General features: G+C 35.0%; 1 protein-coding gene across 7 annotated transcripts in view; it reads right to left on the minus strand.

Moving 5' to 3' along the window:
- The window catches only part of LOC115874152 (WD repeat-containing protein 7), a 71,356-nt gene extending 50,694 nt beyond the window's left edge, over window positions 1-20,662 (minus strand). For 4 of the 7 annotated variants that reach the window (XM_030889246.1, XM_030889250.1, XM_030889247.1 and 1 more), the window contains exons 1-14: window positions 20,358-20,661; window positions 19,755-19,900; window positions 19,345-19,699; window positions 19,054-19,282; window positions 18,856-18,988; window positions 14,440-14,530; window positions 10,034-10,179; window positions 9,854-9,981; window positions 9,622-9,762; window positions 9,485-9,563; window positions 9,279-9,420; window positions 9,013-9,166; window positions 8,891-8,956; window positions 3,056-3,319 (exon numbers count right to left, since the gene is read on the minus strand). In XM_030889246.1, coding sequence (XP_030745106.1) covers window positions 3,056-3,319; window positions 8,891-8,956; window positions 9,013-9,166; window positions 9,279-9,420; window positions 9,485-9,563; window positions 9,622-9,762; window positions 9,854-9,981; window positions 10,034-10,179; window positions 14,440-14,530; window positions 18,856-18,988; window positions 19,054-19,282; window positions 19,345-19,699; window positions 19,755-19,891 — 2,065 coding nt within the window. In that variant the 5' untranslated portion in view covers window positions 19,892-19,900; window positions 20,358-20,661. Of the gene's footprint in view, window positions 1-3,055; window positions 3,320-8,890; window positions 8,957-9,012; window positions 9,167-9,278; window positions 9,421-9,484; window positions 9,564-9,621; window positions 9,763-9,853; window positions 9,982-10,033; window positions 10,180-14,439; window positions 14,531-18,855; window positions 18,989-19,053; window positions 19,283-19,344; window positions 19,700-19,754; window positions 19,901-20,035; window positions 20,338-20,357 lie in introns of those variants that run through there. The other 3 variants (XM_030889251.1, XM_030889253.1, XM_030889248.1) reach the window with 3 other exon arrangements.
- Between the last annotated feature and the right edge of the window lie 970 nt (window positions 20,663-21,632).

Here is a 21,632-nt window from a genome sequence, read left to right on the forward strand (position 1 = left end):
ACATACTATCGCCGCTATGTACAAGGTTTCGCCACCATCGCAAAACCATTGACCAGACTTACCGAAGGCGAGAGGCGTTTCTCTTGGGACTCAGATTCTGACGAGGCATTCCGAAAAATGAAGAAGGCCCTGACTAGTGCCCCATACTTAGCTACCCTCTTGGCAAAGGAAACTTTATATTGGATACCGACGCTAGCAATGTTGCGTTAGGCGCTGTTCTGTCTCAGATCCAGGATGGTCAAGAAAAAGTCATTGGTTATTTTAGTAAGACCTTGTCAAAACCGGAAAGGAACTACTGTGTAACCAGACGAGAATTACTAGCAGTAGTTAAAGCAGTGGAACACTTCTACAAGTTCTATCTCTATGGAAGAAAGTTCTTGTTAAGAACAGACCATGCTGCTTTGAAATGGCTGTTGCAGTTTAAGAATCCTGAAGGGCAGGTAGCTAGATGGATTGAACGATTACAAGAATTTGACTTCGACACATAACATCGAGCTGGGGCAATCCATCGGAATGCCGACGCACTTTCCAGAAGACCTTGCGCTAGAGACTGTAAGCATTGTTCCCGAGCAGAAGAGAAAGAAGTGAAACTCCTAAGAACAACTGTGGTTAATGATAGTTGGCAACCTGAAGATCTTGCAAATGACCAAACCAGTGACCCAGAATTAGGTTTACTAATTAACTGGAAAAACGCAGGTCAAAGACCAACGTGGGAAGAAGTTTGCAGATAGTCGCCGAACGTAAAGTCGTACTGGGCCCAGTGGAATTCCTTGGTAATAGATAACGGACTACTTCGCCGTGTGATCGAGAGACCGGAGGGACAAGAAGAGAGAAGGCAGATCGTCATTCCAAAGAAGAGGGTCCCAGAAGTCTTGGAGGAAGTTCACAATGGAACTAGCGGTGGACATCTGGGTGTTACCAAGACACTTGGCAAGCTGCGTGAACGGTTCTTTGGGTGAACTGCAAAGAAGATGTGAGGGCCTGGTGTAAGAAATGTGACATTTGCGCAGCCATCAATGGGCCACAAAAGCGTGGTAAAGCCCCTATGCGCCAGTACAATGTTGGCAGTCCCTTCGAACGAATAGCGATCGACGTGGCTGGTCCTTTCCCGGAGACGAACGATGGCAACAAATACATTGTGGTAGTAATGGATTACTTCAGCAAATGGGTCGAGGCCTACGCGTTGCCAAATCAAGAAGCGTCCACGATTGCTGATGCCCTTGTTAAAGAATGGATCTGCAGGTTTGGTGTTCCCATGGAGCTTCATTCAGATCAGGGAAGAAACTTTGAGTCCAATCTGTTCCAAGGCGTCTGTGAAGTCCTGAACATCCGCAAGACCAGGACGACTGCTCTACATCCACAATCCGATGGGATGGTTGAACGCATGAACAGAACTATCAACCGTTATCTGGCCAAAGTAGTCTCTGACCACCAAAGAGACTGGGACAAATTTCTTCACCTGTTCCTGTTGGCCTACCGTTCATCCGTCCAAGAATCTACAGGGCAAACTCCAGCCAGCATCGTTATGGGACGGGAAGTGCGCCTACCCTGTGATCTGAAATTTGGTTGCCGACCGGGAGAAGAAGTCGCCGGAGAAGATTATGTCCACACACTACGTCAAAGGATGGACGACATTCATCAGAGAGTCCGCCTAAATATTCAAAGTGCTAGTGACCGAATGAAGGAACACTACGACATTCAAGCTGAGCATGGAGGATACCAACCAGGGAAGTTGGTGTGGCTATATAACCCGCAGAGACGTCGTGGGTTATCTCCGAAGCTACAATCCTCGTGGGAAGGGCCATACGAAGTCATGGATAGAATTAATGACGTCGTATACCGTATCAGAAAATTGCCAAAAGGAAAACCGAGGGTAGTCCATTTCAACCGTTTGAGCCCCTACCAAGGCGAAATAGAAGATCGTGCTGGGACCGTGAGAACCTGCAGCTTTGATCCCCCTGATTCGGAGATGTCCTTTGACGATTTCATGGCCCGATACAACAGCAGTGAGAAGGCTCGCTATGGTGTAACCAAAGAAGATCAACGAGACCTCTTTTCCGTGCCTCCTGATTATTCGCTCGCTCATTGTGTGGCTCGAGATTTGCGGATGTCCAGAGGAATCGCTGCGACGTTCAATGAGAAGTTTGGGCGTGTCGGAGAACTACGCCGACAGGATCCAGAGGTTGGAAGCGTCTTGAGGCTAACCGACATGCACATGGTCAAGCAAGACACATCTTCTACCTGGTCACCAAGGAATGGTCCCCGAGTAAGCCGACTTATCTCAATCTATGGAAGACCCTGATTGAACTGAGAGAAGCCCTGCTAAACAACAACATTGCACGATTAGCCATTCCGAAGCTGGCGTGTGGACTCGATGGTTTGAGTTGGCGTACAATCCGGAACATGATTGAAATCTTGTTCAGATTTACGGGAATCGAGATACTTGTTTGCTGCTACAACCCAAAGCTGAGATCGGGAGAGAAAACTGCAGACTGCTATTTCTACCAGACTTCGCAATGTACCAGGGGCCAGCTTTGCAAATACCCTTCATTCACCGTGTACATCTCGGGACGAGCATGTACCTAAGAAGGGGGCAGTGTTGCGGACCGGTGTGGACTCGAGGACTCGACCTAACCTAACTATATAGCCCGCCCTCGGATGACCTTAACATCGCATTAAAGAATAGACACCGTAATAATTCATTCGAAGATTCGAGAAGAAACGAGTTCCACTGGAATGGAGTAGTACATACGAGAACAATCGAAACCTTCTCTATGCACCTAACGATCTATGGACTATTCTAGAGTTCTTTTAGCTGTAGGTATAAAAGCCGGCGGCTGTGGCCTAGAGAGGGCAGTTATAAATAGACAAGTGCAGTTGACGCGCTAAAATTCAAAATAAATTCTTAGTTATAAATCGTTTGTAAATAGTTTTATAAATCTTTTATCGTTATTGTTTTTGTTAATTAGTGTTAAATAAATAGTGTTTAAATAAATTGTGACGTTCTATCCACACGGAACCGAAGAAAAACGTAACAATATTTATTCTGTGCTACCTTTTGGATTAGTTCTGAATCCTTGAACGCCTAGTGATGTCTGACCATGAACCCTTCGAGCATGTGGATCCCCCGCTTCGGTATGCGCGTTGAGTTGTTGTAGTTGGTGCAATCCCCGCTGGGTGGCGTGGCGAATAGCCGACAGGTTCCTGTGACGCAAACCTCTGAAGAAATGAACAGCTGGATTTGCCAGACCCATATCGGAAGAGGTATTTGCTTCTTCATTTTCCTCGCAAGCATAGAGTACTTCTTCCGCTGCTATACCTGTTAATAAATATTAAAAAATCACGATTTGGGCAAAAATTACACTTTTGGGGACGAAATATACACTCACCAGCACGAAAAACGGGAACTATAATTACTACTTATGATTTATGTAATGTCAATAATGTCACTGTTATTGAAAAATCATACTATTATGGTCTGTTGGGCAGTTACTATAGCAGAGATAGTTTAAAGTCCAGAAGTTGTATCCGCTATAGTTGCTTTAATTGAAGATGATACAGATCAAAATTATGTCACTAACAGATTTAGTGTGCAAGAAGTAGAGTGTAGTCACATCCTCGAGACAAGTTCATATGCTAGACGTCCAGGAACGTTTGTATGAGAACTTCGAATCGAGACGATCCACTAAGTTTAGAACGCTAAGAAACCGCCCTTTTGCCAGCTTTTCAAATTTATAATGAATTGCACCTAAGGAACGTACATGTAAGTGAACCGACTGGAAGAAAAAGATTAAAGGAAGCAAATCTTATGTCAAGAAGGCCTGCCTAGGGACCATAACTTACTAGGTCTGTTGACTAGGACCAAAAGCAAAGGTATGGTTTTAATGTAAATATTACGAAAAAATGTTAGTGTCTTCTTCAAAGCTAATATCCCCAAAAAAAATAAAGCTATTGAAATGAACCAAAAAAAAACTATGGGGAAAGGATGTAGGTACCTAGATGATAAAATGATTTTTAAATTCCTTGCTGTTATAACATATTCCACAGGGTGTTTCAAACTTTCACCAAAATATTAACATTTTGTTTTCCCTCGTTTAATTGACAGATAGAAACTTTCATTTTTAATTTAAAGTTATTAAAAAGTCAAATAATTCAGCTATATATTGCTTAACAAATCATCAAAATCGGCCCACTCGAACAAAATATATTAAACTTTAAATTACATCAAAATTTCGAGTTGCCCGTTTTTCGTGCTGGTGAGTGTACTATCCCGTTAAAATAACTATAACCAGTATATATATATATATATATATATATATATATATATATATATATATATATATATATATATATATATATATATATATATATATATATATATATATATATATATATATATATATATATATATATATATATATATATATATATATATATATATATGTATGTTAAACTGTAACTACCATGTTCAATATTTCACAGTAGAAAAAAAAATGGAAAGTCAATAAAAATTACAGCAAAGCCATACCACGGCATATAAATCACACGGCAGGCCAGCTCGCTTTAGCGGGAACGCTACGCGCATATCCTTGCGCACGCCGCCTTTATGGGTGAGAAATGTCTAGCCCTAGCAGTCAACTTTTAAGCTTGACCAATCAGGTTGGTTAGCGTGGTTATTTGAAGTGTGTTAATTCATTTGTGTTTGTCAAAAACTTTAACGTGATTGGTCGGGCTTAATAGTTGCCTGCTAGGGCTAGACACAAGTTTATGGGTGCCAGCAACAGAAATTAACCAGTGTCGTAGTCTTTGTCATCGACAACATACAGTAACGGCAGCTTTGAGTCAGTAGTGTGCGGCTTAATTTATTTCATTCTTTTCTTGAGTGATATATTTTGTTTTTTTTATTTTTCGTCCGAAATTCTTCTAGTTTTAATACTCAATCATTGCCTACGGCATTCAAAGTAATTTTTATTATTAGGTATCCTGCAAAATGACAAACAAGATTCATTTCTAAATTACTGTTTTTCTGATTATCCGTATCTATTTTTAATTTTAATGGATAGCTCATGACAATTCAGAGAGAAAAGAACAGAGGTGTCGTTGTTTTTTATAATAAGGTCTGCCGTTTTTAATAAGACGTTTGCCAGATCATTTTGGCAATTTTCAGTACCAGTGTGTAATATTCGGACACAAAGTTTTTTAAATGTTCTTCTAAACTGGATGAATTTATCCTGGATGGGAATAATGATAGGTTTACAAGATATTGGAATTACAAGAATTACAGGAATTACAAGATAGAGTTGTCGTACCAGATTTTTATGAGTGCAACCGTACACTCAAATCTCGCGACAAGCTTTTATATAATATAAAATTGTGTAATGACGTAATAAGTTCATAATAAAAGTTTTAAAGAAAAAGTTAATTTCTTTCTTTTTAATGTATTTAAATAAAAGCTTGTTTTTAAAAAGTTTTTTTCTTAAATTTATTTTTTACTTTTTAGTTATGCTGGTTTCTCAGTGCCACACACTTAAACTCAATTCATTTTCTTAAATAACTTCCTATGGGCATCCTAATAATATGTATATCGATTTTCATTAAAAAATGAGAACTTAAAAAAACGACAGCTGCCAAATTTGACAGTTCAAATGGGAGACAAATAAAATGAAAACCGACTATGGGGTAGGGAGCATCCAATATATCGATTTTTATCAAAATCGGACAACTTTGAGATTTTTTTGACAGCTGTCAAATTTGACAGCTCAATTTTTTTCTTTCATTTTAGCCCATGGTAATCCTATATATCGATTTTTATCAAAATCGGACAACTTTGAAATTTTTTTGACAGCTGTCAAAAATTCGGGTCATGCTTTGCAAGAAAATGTATTGTCATCGGGACTGAACCTACATGCCAAATTTCAATTTCCTGCAATGAAAGGAAGTGCTTCTAATTTAGCTTACAAGATTTGCCCCGAACAAACATATGTACATACAAAGCAAGTTAAATAAAAGCTTGTAAAATAACTGTGATGCAGATGACTGTGATAGAAATATACATTTTGAGCCCTATACACTCGAAGAATTATTAGAAGCGTGTAAGAAATTAAAAAATGGTAAAGCACCAGGACCCGGAAATGTTCCTCCAGAAGTACTTAAGCACGTAATAACACGTAAAGCGGAGTATGTACTGCAGGTCTACAACAACCTACACGCTTGACTAAGTTTCCGCAGGAATGGAAACAGGCAAAACTCGTCCTTCTCAGTAAAAATGGAAATGGTAACTCATATAGACCAATAAGCCTTTTAGATGTGGAAGGTAAATTATATGAACATCTCATACTTGGGAGATTAAATAATGAGCTGAAACGGACAGGTGGTCTCTCAACTAAACAATATGGCTTCCAAAAAGGAAAGCAAACCACAGACGCCATTACAAAAGTAATTCAATTAGCCAAGAATGCAGCAGCATTTTCTCATATAAATAGAAGATTTTGCGCCGTAATTACGTTAGATGTTAAAAATGCTTTTAACAGCGCTTCTTGGGAAAAGATACTGAGAAATCTAAAAAAAAGAAATATTGACAAAGTGTTGTGGTCTACGATTGCTTCCTATCTTAACGGAAGAAAGATAATACTTGAAGCTGATGGAAAAAGCAAAAAAGTTGACATTTATGGTGGTGTACCACAGGGATCCGTCCTGGGGCCAACCCTATGGAATGTGATGTATGACGGTTTGTTGGAGCTGGATATGCCAGGTGGTGTAACTTTGATTGGCTTCGCAGACGATACTGCTATGGTCATTGTAGGTGAAAATGAAGAGATCCTGATAAATTTGGGAAATGCTGGCATAGCGAGAGTAGTAAGATGGATGAAAGAACATGATCTTCAGTTAGCACCACACAAGACAGAAGCTGTTCTACTTACAACAAAAAGAAAAATTGCCCCAATTTTCTTCAACGTTTTAGGAATAGATATTGCACCCTCCAAAGCAATAAAATATTTGGGTGTGTGGCTAGACACAAAGCTGACTTTTGGAGAACACATAAGTAGGTTAGTAGTTAAAGCGGAGAAAACCGTAGCTGCATTGTCAAATTTAATGCCGAAAATAAGAGGTCCCAGAGCGTCTAAAAGGCGCATTTTAGCAAGTGTTATACACTCACAAATATTGTATGCAGCGCCGGCATGGCATACAGCTACTAAATGTCAGAATAGGCTGGTGAAACTAAGGCGATTACAGAGGTCTTTGTGCATTAGGGTTTGCAGCGCCTACCGAACTATATCAGGGGAGGGCGTTGGTGTCATTGCCGGAATTCCACCGATTGATCTCCTGATACAAGAGAGGTATGAAGTCTACAATGGTTCGATAAAAAACGAAGCCAGAGCGCAACTCATGGAAAAATGGCAGGAAAAATGGACGGGCGGAAAGCATGGAAGGTGAACATTTACACTCATTCCCAATCTGCATAAATGGATAACGCGACCATATGGTGAAGTCGATTACTATATCACCCAGATATTATCTGGACACGGCTATTTTAAAAAATATCTATACATTAGAAAGAAAATCGACACTCCGGACTGCGATTACTGTCAAGCTGAAGACGACGCCGAACACACTCTTTTCAATTGTTGTAGATGGCAGACACAAAGGGAGGAGTTCTATAATAGGACGGGAAATAAGTTTTGTGTGGCAGAAGTGGTAAAATGTCTGGTAGGAAGTGAAAAAGAATGGCAAAATGCAGTGGGACTTATGAAATATATTATAATGACAAAAACTTCTGAACGTGAGACATAATGTCTAAGAACGCCACTGTAATGAAGCAATGCGTGAGCGGATTCCGTTGCAGATGGTGAGGCCTGCTGGTGAAGGGGGTTTTTTAGTCGGTAGGAATCCGACACTATCTGGTAAAACATTTCTTTTTTTTCTGGATGTCTTATGGAAGATTTTTCCCCAACACCAGAAAAAAAAAAAAAAACTTGTAAAATAAGCTAGGGACTGCTTCCCATTGGTAAAGATACCTCTTACCCAAGGCCTCTTCCCATGACAATATTAGACACCCAAGCTGGTTTAAACTCTCTGTTCCCCTTCTGGTCCTCAAAACCTATAATATTATCACGACCACTATTATAAAACAAATTGCACTTGATATTCATATCATCAATACATAGAACACAGTATCGATTAAGTTCATCCGGTTCATCGAAACTTTCAACTTTTCTTTTTCAGAGTCTCAAATACACTAAGATTTTCTAAGCCAGGTTTGATATCGATGTCATATTTTCATTATCTTAGTGTCTCTGGGTCTCTGGAGGTGGAAGGCAGAATAGATTTGTCAAGAGCGTCTTGTATATTTTTGGCCCGGAAAAGTATATAGCCAAACATTTATATTTAAATTCATCAGTTACTTTTCTTCCTTTAGCTGATTTGTTAATTTGTGCAATTTGAATATTAACAAAATTTGCTATGTCCATTGATGGACATAATTTGTACGTAGCCTCTTTAGATTGTTCAATAGATATTTTATTGGGTATTTCTTTAATTCTTGTTTGTAACTCCTGGCATGTTTTTTAATTTTAATTGTCTATTCTCTACAGTTAAATGTTTAATTGATTTTTTCATTTTTACTTTTCGAGGAGTATGCGCGATTAACGATTCATTTGTTTAGATAAAAGTATTGTGTAAATAAAATTCAGTTTCAGTCAATTACAGTATTTTTTTTAATACGACCCTGTCTATCAATAGTTTATTTTCTCAGAAATTTTTTGATATGTTTTAATCCGGCCCTGACTCGGCACCCATAATGGTGTTTTCAAGGTCAAATTTTATAGAAATTTTAAACAATGGGATCTGGGCAGAGTTAGCCTGCCGTGTGATTTATATGCCGTGATCATACCTTGGAGTACCCTATCTAAGTGTCCTGTTTCCATCTGCCAAACATACACTGTACCATCAGAACATCCTACAAAAGAGTATCTATGTATATTTAACTGTACTCTTATACAAAAACTGCCTTACCTATTACCACAAAATCGTCCTTGGGTCGCCATTTTATCGTCGTGACGGGAAACAAATGTCTGGACGCTAAACAAATGCATTTCCGTTCGGCCAAACTCAACAACGTCACAGAGTGATCCGAAGCCACTGAACAAATACACTTTTGGATTCTGGCCTGTAAAAGCATTAGATAATTGACAGTGCCGATGTACACCATTCTTTAGACTGCTTATTACAGATGAGTCCCAAGCAAATAAATATTCTTCATAGTGAATTATTTTACTTACACTGCAGTTTTCTGGTGGTACTAATAACTGCGTGATTTCGCCAGCATGGACACAAAATCGGTGCAATAAAGTTCCTGTTACCAAGTCCCAAAGGCAAACTGCAAAGTCAACACCTCCAGATACGAGATAGTTCCTGTTATATCTTTGGAAAAAGAAGAACAGGTATATAACTAACAAATAAACCATATTACGCAAAGAATATTTACCTTGGATGTTCTCTATGAGGATGCAATAGGCAATTAACTCTACCTTGATGACCAGAAAGAATCTGATGAGGTGGCCAATCTAATAAAACAAAAAATTAATAATATTAAAATTAAAAAGGTTTTTTGGTTTATTTTACTACGATATTGTTGGTGATTCCCATGTAACAGCTGTAACATCACTGTCTGGGTAGCAGGAACAATAATTATAGTGCCATCCTCCCTACCGACCACTAGACGGCTCTGCAGGGGCAGATAAATACTCGCTGTCAACTTTATAGCTGCAATATCAAGTACAGTGTTAGCATTTTTAATGGTCCCAATTTTAACAGATTTGGCGCAAAATTTAAAAGAATAAACAAAATTGTTTACATTGGTTCTCCTGTCGCTCGATTTGATCCAGAATTCCTACAGGATCGGGTCTTACAGAGCTCCAAGCCTTTGTCAGACTTGTGACTAAGGTTGCCGAGGCTGTTACAGGTTCTGGAGGGCTATGCGACCTATAAACAGTCATATTCAAATTTAGATTACGTCGATTTAAATAAATATTACCGTATAGCGTTTAACTGGGCTGCGGATATATCCGGAATAGCCCATAAGAGGACAAAACCTTCAGAGTCGCCTCGAAGTAAGTACCTTTTTGATTGTCCGTTTCTGTTGGTGGTAACCAGACGCATAGCAGGCGGACATGACAATGGCTAAAATATCGCCATTAATTTAATACCAGCACTGAATTGCTGTCCTCCATTCGCGAACTTCAAGTTCCAGTGCTTTACGCCCTGGGCTACTCGAGAACGGTTCTGAAAGGAGCTGTGCGCAATAGCCTGGTGCCTTCATATGGCGCGGAACAGTTCTGAACTTTATGACTCAAATGAATGGAGTGAGAGTATCGCGTTCTTGAACAGTTCCGAGCTGCACAACTGCGTGAATGGAGGACAGCAAATAAAGAGATTAAGACTCTAATATTTATACCGATTTGGTAATCGAAACTGTGCGGTCTGGATTTTAATGTGTAAGACATTGATGTAGACAGCTTAATAGAAAATCAAATGTATTAAAAAGAGATACAAATTGGGTCAAGACATTCTTCTCTGCGGTATTGCCGGATTTTGTATAAAAATTTCAAACCGCACAAGTAGGCGTTTACGAAAAATGTTGCATCTAGAGTTGGAACTTCATTTTTCACTCTTACATTCTTATTAGTTACTCATTTTACTACAGCTGTAATAAATTGTATTTAGCTTAAATATATTACCTTCATTTTAGTAGTATACATGAAAGTAGTTTTTAAAAAATTGAATATGTATCCGGAAATATTTCAAGCATTTTATAGAGTGAAAAAAGGAACCTTTGATGTGCTAATTAGAGAAGCCTCGATCAAAAAACCAAACCAAACAAAACCCAACAATGTTGCCGTTTGCTGTCACCTTATTTTATGAACGGTTTTAAGAACGGCGGAAAGTAACGCCTAGCTAAAAACAATTTTGCAAGAGCAGCTGTGGATCCATTGGTAAGGCCGTCGCTTCGGAAACGAGAGCTCCCAGGATCGTGTCCCAACCCAAACCAAAACTTTTTTATTTTTTACAGCTGTTTTCATTTTTTTATTTAGTTGTCGATAATAGCAATAATTGAGTTGGTTAGTCTCTGGGGTAAGTTTTTTTTTGTTTAGATTGGATACGAAATACTCGACCGATTATCGTTTCTGCAGAACTGCGAAATTAAGGGACAATAAACGGCAACGTTGGGTATGCGAGTTGACTAGTGGGATTTAGAAACTAGTCGAATTTCGAATAATGAGAACTGAGTGATGAATTATGGGTGACGACCTTGCGACGTTGCAAGTGCACACTTGAGAACTGATTATAATATGAGTGATTTATAATTCGAATTATAATCCGATTATTAAAATCACTCATAACTTGATAATTCAATTATTGAAATAATACGATTTTTCCCATCACTAATACTAACATACCAAATCTCGTTCTTTTATTTGAAAAAGAAAAACATTTATAGGGGCGAGCCACTTTTGAGATGCACCCGGTATAGCAAATTTTTTTAAATAATTTTTAAATAAATAATAATAATTTTATTAATAAAAAGAATTGCCATAAATGGCGCTCTTACGTTCATTGTAAGTTAAATTTTGTAGATAACTTAGATAATTCTGTTGAAGACTTTATTAGTTCAAACGTCAATTAAATTATCTAAAAAATAACTTATCTTTATTATTGATCTAAGCCAAGAAAATCCTAAAAAAATAATCTTAAATCATAGACTTAAAATAAAATATAGACTAAGCATCTCATTCATAAATAGCTGGAACATGCGGTCAGACAATGTCTTGTTATTGTTTTAGGTTATAACGAGTGCGACACGAGCGATAGATAGGTTGTCTCTGTCGTAACGGTCGTTCCCTGACGACTCTGACGAGAAACGCAACACTGTTTTTCATTTCTCAAGTACACCTGAACTCTCCGTATCATAGCTGGGTAACTTTTTTTTATTTTAATGAAGCTATAATTAAATTAAAAATATATCGTATTTAAACTTTTTTATATTTTATTAAGATTTTGGAGAAGTTTTTTTAAATAAAAGTTTAGAAAAAACGTGTTATAGAAAGTTTAGAAAAAAAGAGTCCAAAAAGGGTAAAAATAATAAAATACATGTTATAGAAGAAATTTTATAATCGAAATTACATAATTTGTGAAATTATTAAAACATTTACAACCCCTAATATTAATCAAAACAGGATCTATTCTACAGATATAATAGAATCGGCGACAGGGAGAAAAAAAAAGTATGATTGTTGTAATTTTTTTTTCTGGTTAAGTGAAGCCTTAGTTATGTAAATTAGAGAAAACATAAATCTGTTCCATTAAAGCAAGGAAGGTGATAGGAAGTAGATAAAATGAAAAACTACATATATTTAACTCGGTTATTTATTATACCGGGTGCGTCCCAAAAGTGGCTCATTCCCATAATTTTTTTATTTTTTCAAATAAAAAAACAAGATTTAGTATGCTAGTATATGACATAAATTAGGATTGATTGAAGCATTCAATTGTTTTTGGTCACTTCCTGTTTCACCGGAAATGACTATAACTTGTAATTTTTAAATGGCACCCTCGGTATATTTCTACTTTATTCGATAGAAAATGTCACTCTGAATAGAATGACATATCATATGTCAACTTTTGACATTTTCACATATGGTTTAATTGTAATTGTAACACGCAGTTCATAACAACAATTTGACTCGAAATACCAAGTGTTTGGTATCAATATATTCATAAAAAAATGCTTTTTCCAAATATGCTAATGATTCAATTGAATTATTATTCAATTTGAAAAAATTGACATATGATTAAAAATACGATTTGTACATCTTTTAACCGGCCTAGACAAGACACGAAACCCATTAGACGATCAAAACTATTTTTCCAAGGCTCCTTGATTAAAACTTAGTGTTTTTAACAACACCATGGCACCCTGGATTGAAATTTAAAATACGATTTGTTTTTAAGCGACAATGTCAAAAGTTGACATGATATGTCATTCTATTCAGAGTGTCATTTTTTATCGAATAAAGTAGCAATATACCGAGGGTGCCTTTAGAAATCAAAAGATGTAATCATTTCCGGTGAAACAGGAAGAGACCAAAAGCAAATGAATACGTCAATCAATCCTAATTTATGTCATATGCCTACTAACATACAAATCTGTTTTTTTATCTGAAAAAATAATAAAGTTATAGGGGTGAGCCATTTTTGAGACGAACCCGGTATATTAAAAAATATTGTTTCATAATGTAGTATCATTTTAAAATTCTTGTATGTTATTTTAGATCCTGAAGATAATTTTAGAATAAACCGGAATATATTTTTAATAAAAACATTATTAATTATTAACAGGGTAATAATAATTATGATTTTGTTACAAAAACCTTTATATAAATGATTATGTAAGAGGAAAAATTCAGATTTTACATTTTACTAAAATATTATCTAAATAAGCGCCTTTCTACAACAACGCCAGTGACTCCTAATGGGTAAATTGAGAGTTGCCTACCGGTCGAAAGTCGTTTCAAGACTTAAATGGATTATTTAAGTCAAATTTCTTGCAAATTTGGCACTGGCGAACCATATTTTATAGTTCTTGAACAGAAAAAGTAAACAAAATAAACACCTAAGGACTACAAGCTAAGAAAATGCGTTAATACAGCCGGGGAGATAGCGGCAACAAAGCTTTACCGCACACGTGCGACACGTACTACAAGGTAATAAATGAATGAAGAGGCGACCACACGCCCCTAATCGGTGTTGCCATATTGTAAAGAACTTATCCTTTTTAAATAGTATCCGACTTATAATTTAGTAGTATAAGGACTATTTAATACATCTATGGAATATTGAAACCTACTTTATTAAAATGTAGTATTAATATCTCAATATATGTGTATAACAAGAAAAAAAATATTGATAATATTAAAGACGTGACAACATAGGCTGTATGAGGAAGGCTCGGTCGACTGAACCCAGAAGTAAACATGTGTACAAAAAAGATTGTTTGACCGTGTTAAGATGTAAATAGTTTAGTCTATATTTTATTTTAAGTCTATGTCTTAAATCTAATAAAGAAAAAAGTAAATATATTTAGACATTTTAAATAGTTTTTCCCATTTTCTTTTGTTTTTTGGTTCAGCTTCTGACGACGGGAGAAGATATACCCCCTAAAACGTTAAGCATTTTGTTTGTCGGTTATGCAAATTTGTTTTAGAAATAAAACTGACAAGCTAGTTTCTGTTTGGATTCTACACATCAGTGGTGTTTTACAAAACATATTTTTTTACCCAGAGTTTTTCAATAAATATAACTTGCAGGCAAAGATGGCGTTGCCTGCAAGTTATATTTATTGAGAAACTGAATTAATGAATAAGTTAAATAAAAAAAACTCACCTTCCCATCTGGCTGACTCAAAAGGCAATACATAAATGGTGTATCATGTTCTACACTTTTGGTATGAAAATCTTTATGATCTGCTGTGCTACTATAAAATCAAATTCAACTTAATAATTGTATATTTCTCTTAAGACAAAGAACATTTTGGAAAAAATTGATACCAGCGATACCAAGATATATTAAAACAAGAAAACACTAATAGGTATATAGCTAGTTAATAAATGTGTTGACAGTAAAATGAAGTACATGCAAATAAAGTCCAAAACCAAATAGTGCACTATGCAAATGATAGACAAGCAGATCTTACATTATGCTGCACCTACCAGTTTAATAAAAAGCATAGAAACATTTCCAAGTTGAATAATTTTATTTAAAGTTTGTTTAAGTAAATAATTTATATTCAATTTTTTGTCATTTACTTTTTGTATGTTGTACTTTGGACAGAAAACTGGAGGGAAATAGAGTCGCCAATCTATACTCCTTTTTTTTATCTTGGTTTTCACATGAGACGTACAACGCGCCTTTCGCTCTACGTCACGCGTAGGGCCTACAGCGTATCTTTTACATGAAAACAGTGCTGCAGTAACAAAGAGCAACAAACAGACAATTTTGGGTACATTCTATTGGCAACCAAAGGTGACTAAGAAGTAGTGATGGGATTAATCGAATTATTTTCACCATAGAATAATTAGTAATAATTCATATTTCACAATCGAATTAATAATTCGAATTATTTAGTAGAATTATAAATTTAACCTAAAAATAAATTCGTCCCACCTAGTGCTCGGCTAGGGGCTATTTTAAACAATTCGCAGAAATCTGAACCATTGCCATACCTATATTCTATCATTGAATAAAGAATAAAAAAAATTATTCTTTATTCAATGTATTCTATTAACTGTGCCGAAGCCGTTCAATAAATTAAACCATAATTTATACTAAACGTTCTCTAACCCAGTGTGAGTACATATTATCAAAGCAAACCTTTGAAGGAGGGTAAAAGGACAATAACTCACAATCTTTAAGTTGTTTAATTTAAAAAAATTTAATGCTTAAAAAAGCAAGGGGGGCGACATGTTTCGGGAATTTAAAATATTCCCATCTTCAGGCCCAAAGCTAAAAAACAATTACAGAGGTCAAATTTTAAATAGAATCACAAACAAGTTAAAGTCAAATTTTTTTTATACAAGGTCAAAAAAAAAATTATATATATCACAAAATTTGTTCAATCACAGATAACAATATGGTATGTTAAATTTGAAAAATTAAAAACAACTAGACTAAAATCATAAGGTGAGGGGAGTCGTATAATCCACCATAATTAGATAAATTGAAAGAAAAAAAAAGGTTTGTCTAGTAATGTAAGTTGAGAGTAAAGCTTGTTTCATATAGACGCGAATCGCGAATTGCGAAAAGCGATTCGCCAAAAAATATTCGCAAAATTTGGACCTATTTCATACAGTCGCGAATTTTTAGGGACATTTCATTTTTGCTCCACTGAGGGTGCAGCCACACTATCCTAAAAACGGCGTATCGGCGTAACGGCGTAACGACCTTGAATCGATTTCCAGTAATTCTATTGGCTGAAACATTCATCTGTCAGAAATTTTATCTGTCAAATTCATCTGTCAAAAATTTCAGCCAATAGAATTACTGGAAATCTATTCAAGGTCATTACGCCGTTACGCCGATACGCCGTTTTTAGGATAGTGTGGCTGCACCCTGAAAGTTACCAAAAAAAAATCATAACCTGAGATAACTTAATTTGTTTTATACATATTTATTCGTGTTTACGATCTTTATTTTATATTTTATAGCATACAATATGAGTTTAAATTTGTTTAATAATTATGAATATCGATTACGATTGTGGGATTGGAATAGAATAAGGTGTAAAATTGCCATTTACTTATTGTTAAAACGTAGAAGAGAATGGGTTTATAGCACAGGTTTATAGGTCATTTATGGGCCATTTGGGACATGTGAAATATTCAAATTTCGTAAGCAACAAGGTGCTTGTCGCAGTTTAATTCAAAAAATAAGGAAGAAAAATGAGAAAAAATTTAGGAATTTTCACAGATTGTCTGTATAGGAGTTTGATAACTTGGTTGAAGTTGAAAAATTGTCGCCATATATATCAAAAACATATTATGTACGAGAACCCATTTCAACTGGAGAAATGCTTTCAGTTACTTTGCGGCAGCGTCGTCAAAATAATCGATAACCGGATCACAACACCATTCTACGCAAACGCGTACCTTAAAATCGCGCGAATATTCGCAAAAAGTTGAAAACACTTTAACTTTCCCGCCCCCCAAATTTTAAATCTTGCGAATCGCCAAAATCTTAAAATTTCTGACAGCGCCGCCATGATCAGTAAAATTGGACCAATGAGAGCAGTTTCGCAAAATCGCAATTCGCGATTCGCGTCTATATGAAACAAGCTTAAATTACTTCAATCTGTATATGCTGATATTCAATTTTGTAGGATAATTTTTTTTAGTTATATTAGTTAAGAACCAGTTAAGAATTTTGTTTATTTTTTATTTTTTAATTAGTATATGTTGAATTTTAATTTATATTTCAAATTTATTTATTGTAGAAAATTAATATTTAATTTAGTTTAATTTTAAGAAATTTAATATTTATTTTAATTTATATATGTAGAATTATTTTTTATTTTAATTTAATTAAACTTGTGTTCTTTAAAATAAAAGCATACTCACACAAAAGTCACTTAGGAAGTACAACCACTCAGAATCAATAAAACCAATTAGAGCCGTTAACATTTAAAACAACTCATTCATTGTAACTTTAAATTATATAACTCTTCAAGAAGGGAGCATTTCGTTGTACATAATTTATAGTTTTAAATTTAAAAGTGCCGAGTTTATGATTGTTATTGTTACGGCCTTTCATAAACATTTCAATTCCTATTGAAAACCTCCTCTCTAAAATAAAAGCTTCTTCTAAAACGATATAAGTATCTCCTTGTTTACGTGCGGTTCGTATTTCTTTTTATTTATCAATTGTGGCAATTAATAATTATTTAGATAAAAGAAGAAAATTAATTTTAGTGTTCGGCAGGTGTTCGGTGAAATTTGGGTGAAATGGAAATGAACCAAATAATCGTAGTATTCTATCGTTCTGAATAACAATGATTTCTGGATTTTTCTATATCGGATCGTTCCTTTCTTTGTCGATTCCCTTGATAAATTACTTTAAGTGAAAATTTTCAGTTCGTTCAGACCGAAAGAATACTACTAATTACTAATATTCGTCCATAAGAGGTTATATTTTATGTTCATTTGTAATTCGGTTACCACAGATATAATATAAAATACTACTAATTTTTATCTCGATTATATCGAAAAAGATAATCGAATTAGTTAGTTTTAATTTATTATCGAATTAGTCGAATTATTACAGTTGAGGGTTGGAACCTTTGGTGTTACACAGCAAAATAAAATTACACTAAATCACCACAATACACCAAAACACTTTTACTTTTACACTGGACGCGCGTTTCGCTAACCATGTTAGCATCATCAGCAGATGATTATAAACTGGTTTATAAAAAAAAACAGTTTATAATCATCTGCTGATGATGCTAACATGGTTAGCGAAACGCGCGTCCAGTGTAAAAGTAAAAGTGTTTTGGTGTATTGTGGTGATTTAGTGCAATTTTATTTTGCTTAGTCAAATTATTTAATTCGAATTTTCCCAACACTACTAAGAAGTGCATTTGTAACCCTGTGTACGGAATTAAAGGAGCCTCCAAGAATTATTTTAATCGAAATAAAATACAGATCTATCCACCAAATCTGGAATAATGGCAGCAATATCCTTTACAAATTTTTGCCTAAGCCCCTCGAATTTTGTAGTTTTTTTGTTGTTTGTTCAATGCCACTCAAAGCTCAAGGGTTAATGAAGGGCGCGTTGAACGCCTCATGTGAAATGGGACTTAACTCAAAACGATAGAAAAACATAATGAGAGATCTGAAAATACACCACAATAAAAAGCAAAGAAATATAAAATAGTAATAGAATAAACACCACAAAGATAATAATATGATATTATTATGCTGTTCTAACCTATTGTTAACATTCTTGCCACGCAGTTTTCTTCATGTCCAGGATGAAAAAACGAAAAAAAAAATAAGAAAAATCATTGTTAATATGGATGTAGAATGTTGTAGTCTGCTAACAATTTGGTGCATATAAAATAATACAACTAAAAAAACCTTATAACAAAACCATGAGCTGAAATGAGTGTTTTATTTGCTGTAAAAATATGTGTAAAAAATTGGTATATTCCACAACCTATTGTCTCATAACCTTATTTAAGTCCAAAACCTGTTAGATGTGTACTTTGTGTTAAATCAAAAGAATGACCCAAAAAATCAAGCTTACTTAGCTGGTAACTTATAGAGATATCCTTTGCCAGCATCCGACCACATAATAATCCTATCAACTGCTAGAAAGTCACCTGACATCCACCTTTCACCTCTTGGAGCCAGGTATGAACACAGAACACTAAAATCCCCTACAAATAAATATTACAATACATATATTTTTATAAATTACAAATGGATTAATAAGTCCACTGACCTGCATCATATATTTGCCAGTACTTAGTACAAACAACTAGAACAGTTCTTTGGTTGTAAGCACAGCACTGAAGACACACAGCATTCAGTGTTTTGATCTGCTTGCTCTCATTCTCATATATCGGTTCAGAATGTTTATTCTCGTGACCAAGCAATGTCCATACCTTCACCATGCCGGTAGTTGTTAAAGCCAAAACAACATCATCTTTACGTTTAACTGGTCTCAAAACCTTTAAAATGGAATTTTGCACAGCTTAGATTTTTGAGAATTTAATAGTATTTTGATTCTTACATGTAATGCACTTATCCAGTCTGGGTTTTGTTTAGAAGATAAAGTAAACAATATTTCTAAACTAAAAGGATCCATGACAAGTATTTCTGGATAATATCCATTACAAAACAGTCTGACATCCTCACAATTACACATATGATAAGCTTGCATGCTTGTGTGAACCTGAGGTAACTTAATAGCTTCTCTACATTTTCCATCTGTGATATCCCATGTACACATCTCTCCACCTTCTGAACTCGATACAATATAATTATTATCCTGTACTATTGAGGCTTTGGATATACACAGAATAGGAGCAGTGTGTCCCACTAGTAAGCATCTAGGTGTCATATGTAAGGTGTTTGGATCCACCTGCCTAAAATTTAATATTTTGCTCAATAGATCTAATGCAAATATAGTTCTACACTTACCATAAACAAATCTGACCATCATAGCAGCCAGTGGCCAAGGTTTTCTGGTCTTTTGACAAGTAAATGCAAGATATACAATGGGTAGGGGCATATTTTCCCCATAAAACCACCGGCACCACTAAACTTGTACCTGGCATGTTGAAATTCTACAAATAATTAAACTCATGATGTTTCAAATAAAAGTCAATGAGTGATAACAAATTAATATGTATACATATATTGTCTGAACTAGTACAAAATTGTTAGAGTAAATAAACTGACAAAATGTTATAAGATCATACATAGAGTATAATTGTGTTTAATGGGCCATAATTATTTGTTTCTAATCACAAAATCAACAGACAGCATAATAATCTCATTGGTCACATGACAATAACTAATGCGCCAGAGGTAGGTGCTGTGCTAATATCTTTTAATGATCATTTAAACTGCTTTAACTTGCGACGAATAAATAATCTAAACAAGATAAAGTGGATTAAACTGGTATAATAGCTTCAAATTCTCAAAACTGATGTTTTTATTTATGAGCCACAAACTGTTTCAATTATTTTCTCGAAAACGGATGATTAACACAAATGTAAAACAACTTATAAAACACGATACCTTGGCAAACTGTCGGCTAGAGACGGATATCACTTTAAATTATACGATTTTTTTCCATTTACATATTTTAAACGCCATTTTTGCAGGTAATCAGCTGTTCAATTTGACACTTTTGGATGTGTCGAGCAGTGTCGAGAATGTGCCAAAATCAGCCACAGGGTTTCCAACACTCAAAATTGCAATTGTTGCATACCCACTTGATTTGCAATTTGCAAAGGATTTGCACTACGATTTGCACATGATTTGCACCAATTTGCAAGCTAGATCAGAGGCTAGATTCTTGTTAGGCCTCTTCCATACTAGATTCGGGTAAAGGTGTGGATCCGGTGGCTGACCTTGAAGCCCATATTTGCTGCATTTGATCATCGATTCTACGCTAGCGCACATCGTCAATGTTGCCAAATTGCAGTTTATTTTCGAATTATTTGCAGTTGAAAACAAATGTTTTGGTAAAGGTGTGGATCCGGTGGCTGACCTTGAAGGCCATATTTGCTGCATTTGATCATCGATACTACGCAGGCGCACATCGTCGATGTTGCCAAATTGCAGTTTATTTTCGAATTATTTGCAGTTGAATATTTTTTTTCAGTGTTAATAATAATACAAATTCTATAATTAATTTTATAATTTCAGATTTATCTTGATATCCAAAATTAAGGTAAGAAGGATAATGAAGATTGTGAAATGAAAGTATTATGAATATATAAAATTGTACGTAATAATAACAGAGATATGGAAGTGGTTGAATAATAATAACATTTATTTATATATTTACATTAAATTAAAATTATCATTTACGGATTTTTTCTAATGGTTTTAAACTTATTAAATTATTTTATTTCTTTCAAGTTATTTAATTTCTAGTTGTTACAGGCAACAATAGTTTTCATTATATTATGTATATTGATGTTTGAAATATTACCATGACGAAGTCTTATAGAACAATACACGTCAATGGGGAGATAGAGTAACATATTTTACCTATAATGTTACTAATATAATATACTTTGATTGTAATGTTTGTATCATATAATTTCTTAAAATATCAAGTTAATTGGATTAATAGCAATTTTAGACATATATTTTATCGAAGAGTGTTGATAAGACTAAAATAGAACGCTTTATGTTTTATCTTTTCTCTTTAGAAGGAGATGGTTTGTATCGTAGAATACATTACAGTATTTAATATCCGTGTACTTTGATATTCTTTTTCTTAATTTACTGCAATTTCTTGTTTCCTATAATGCCAAATCTTGACAATATGGTGAAGGTTGA

The sequence above is a fragment of the Sitophilus oryzae genome, unplaced genomic scaffold, assembly GCF_002938485.1.
Source record: "Sitophilus oryzae breed Bouriz unplaced genomic scaffold, Soryzae_2.0 scaffold_122_pilon_pilon, whole genome shotgun sequence".
Classification (NCBI taxonomy): Eukaryota; Metazoa; Arthropoda; class Insecta; order Coleoptera; family Curculionidae; genus Sitophilus; species Sitophilus oryzae.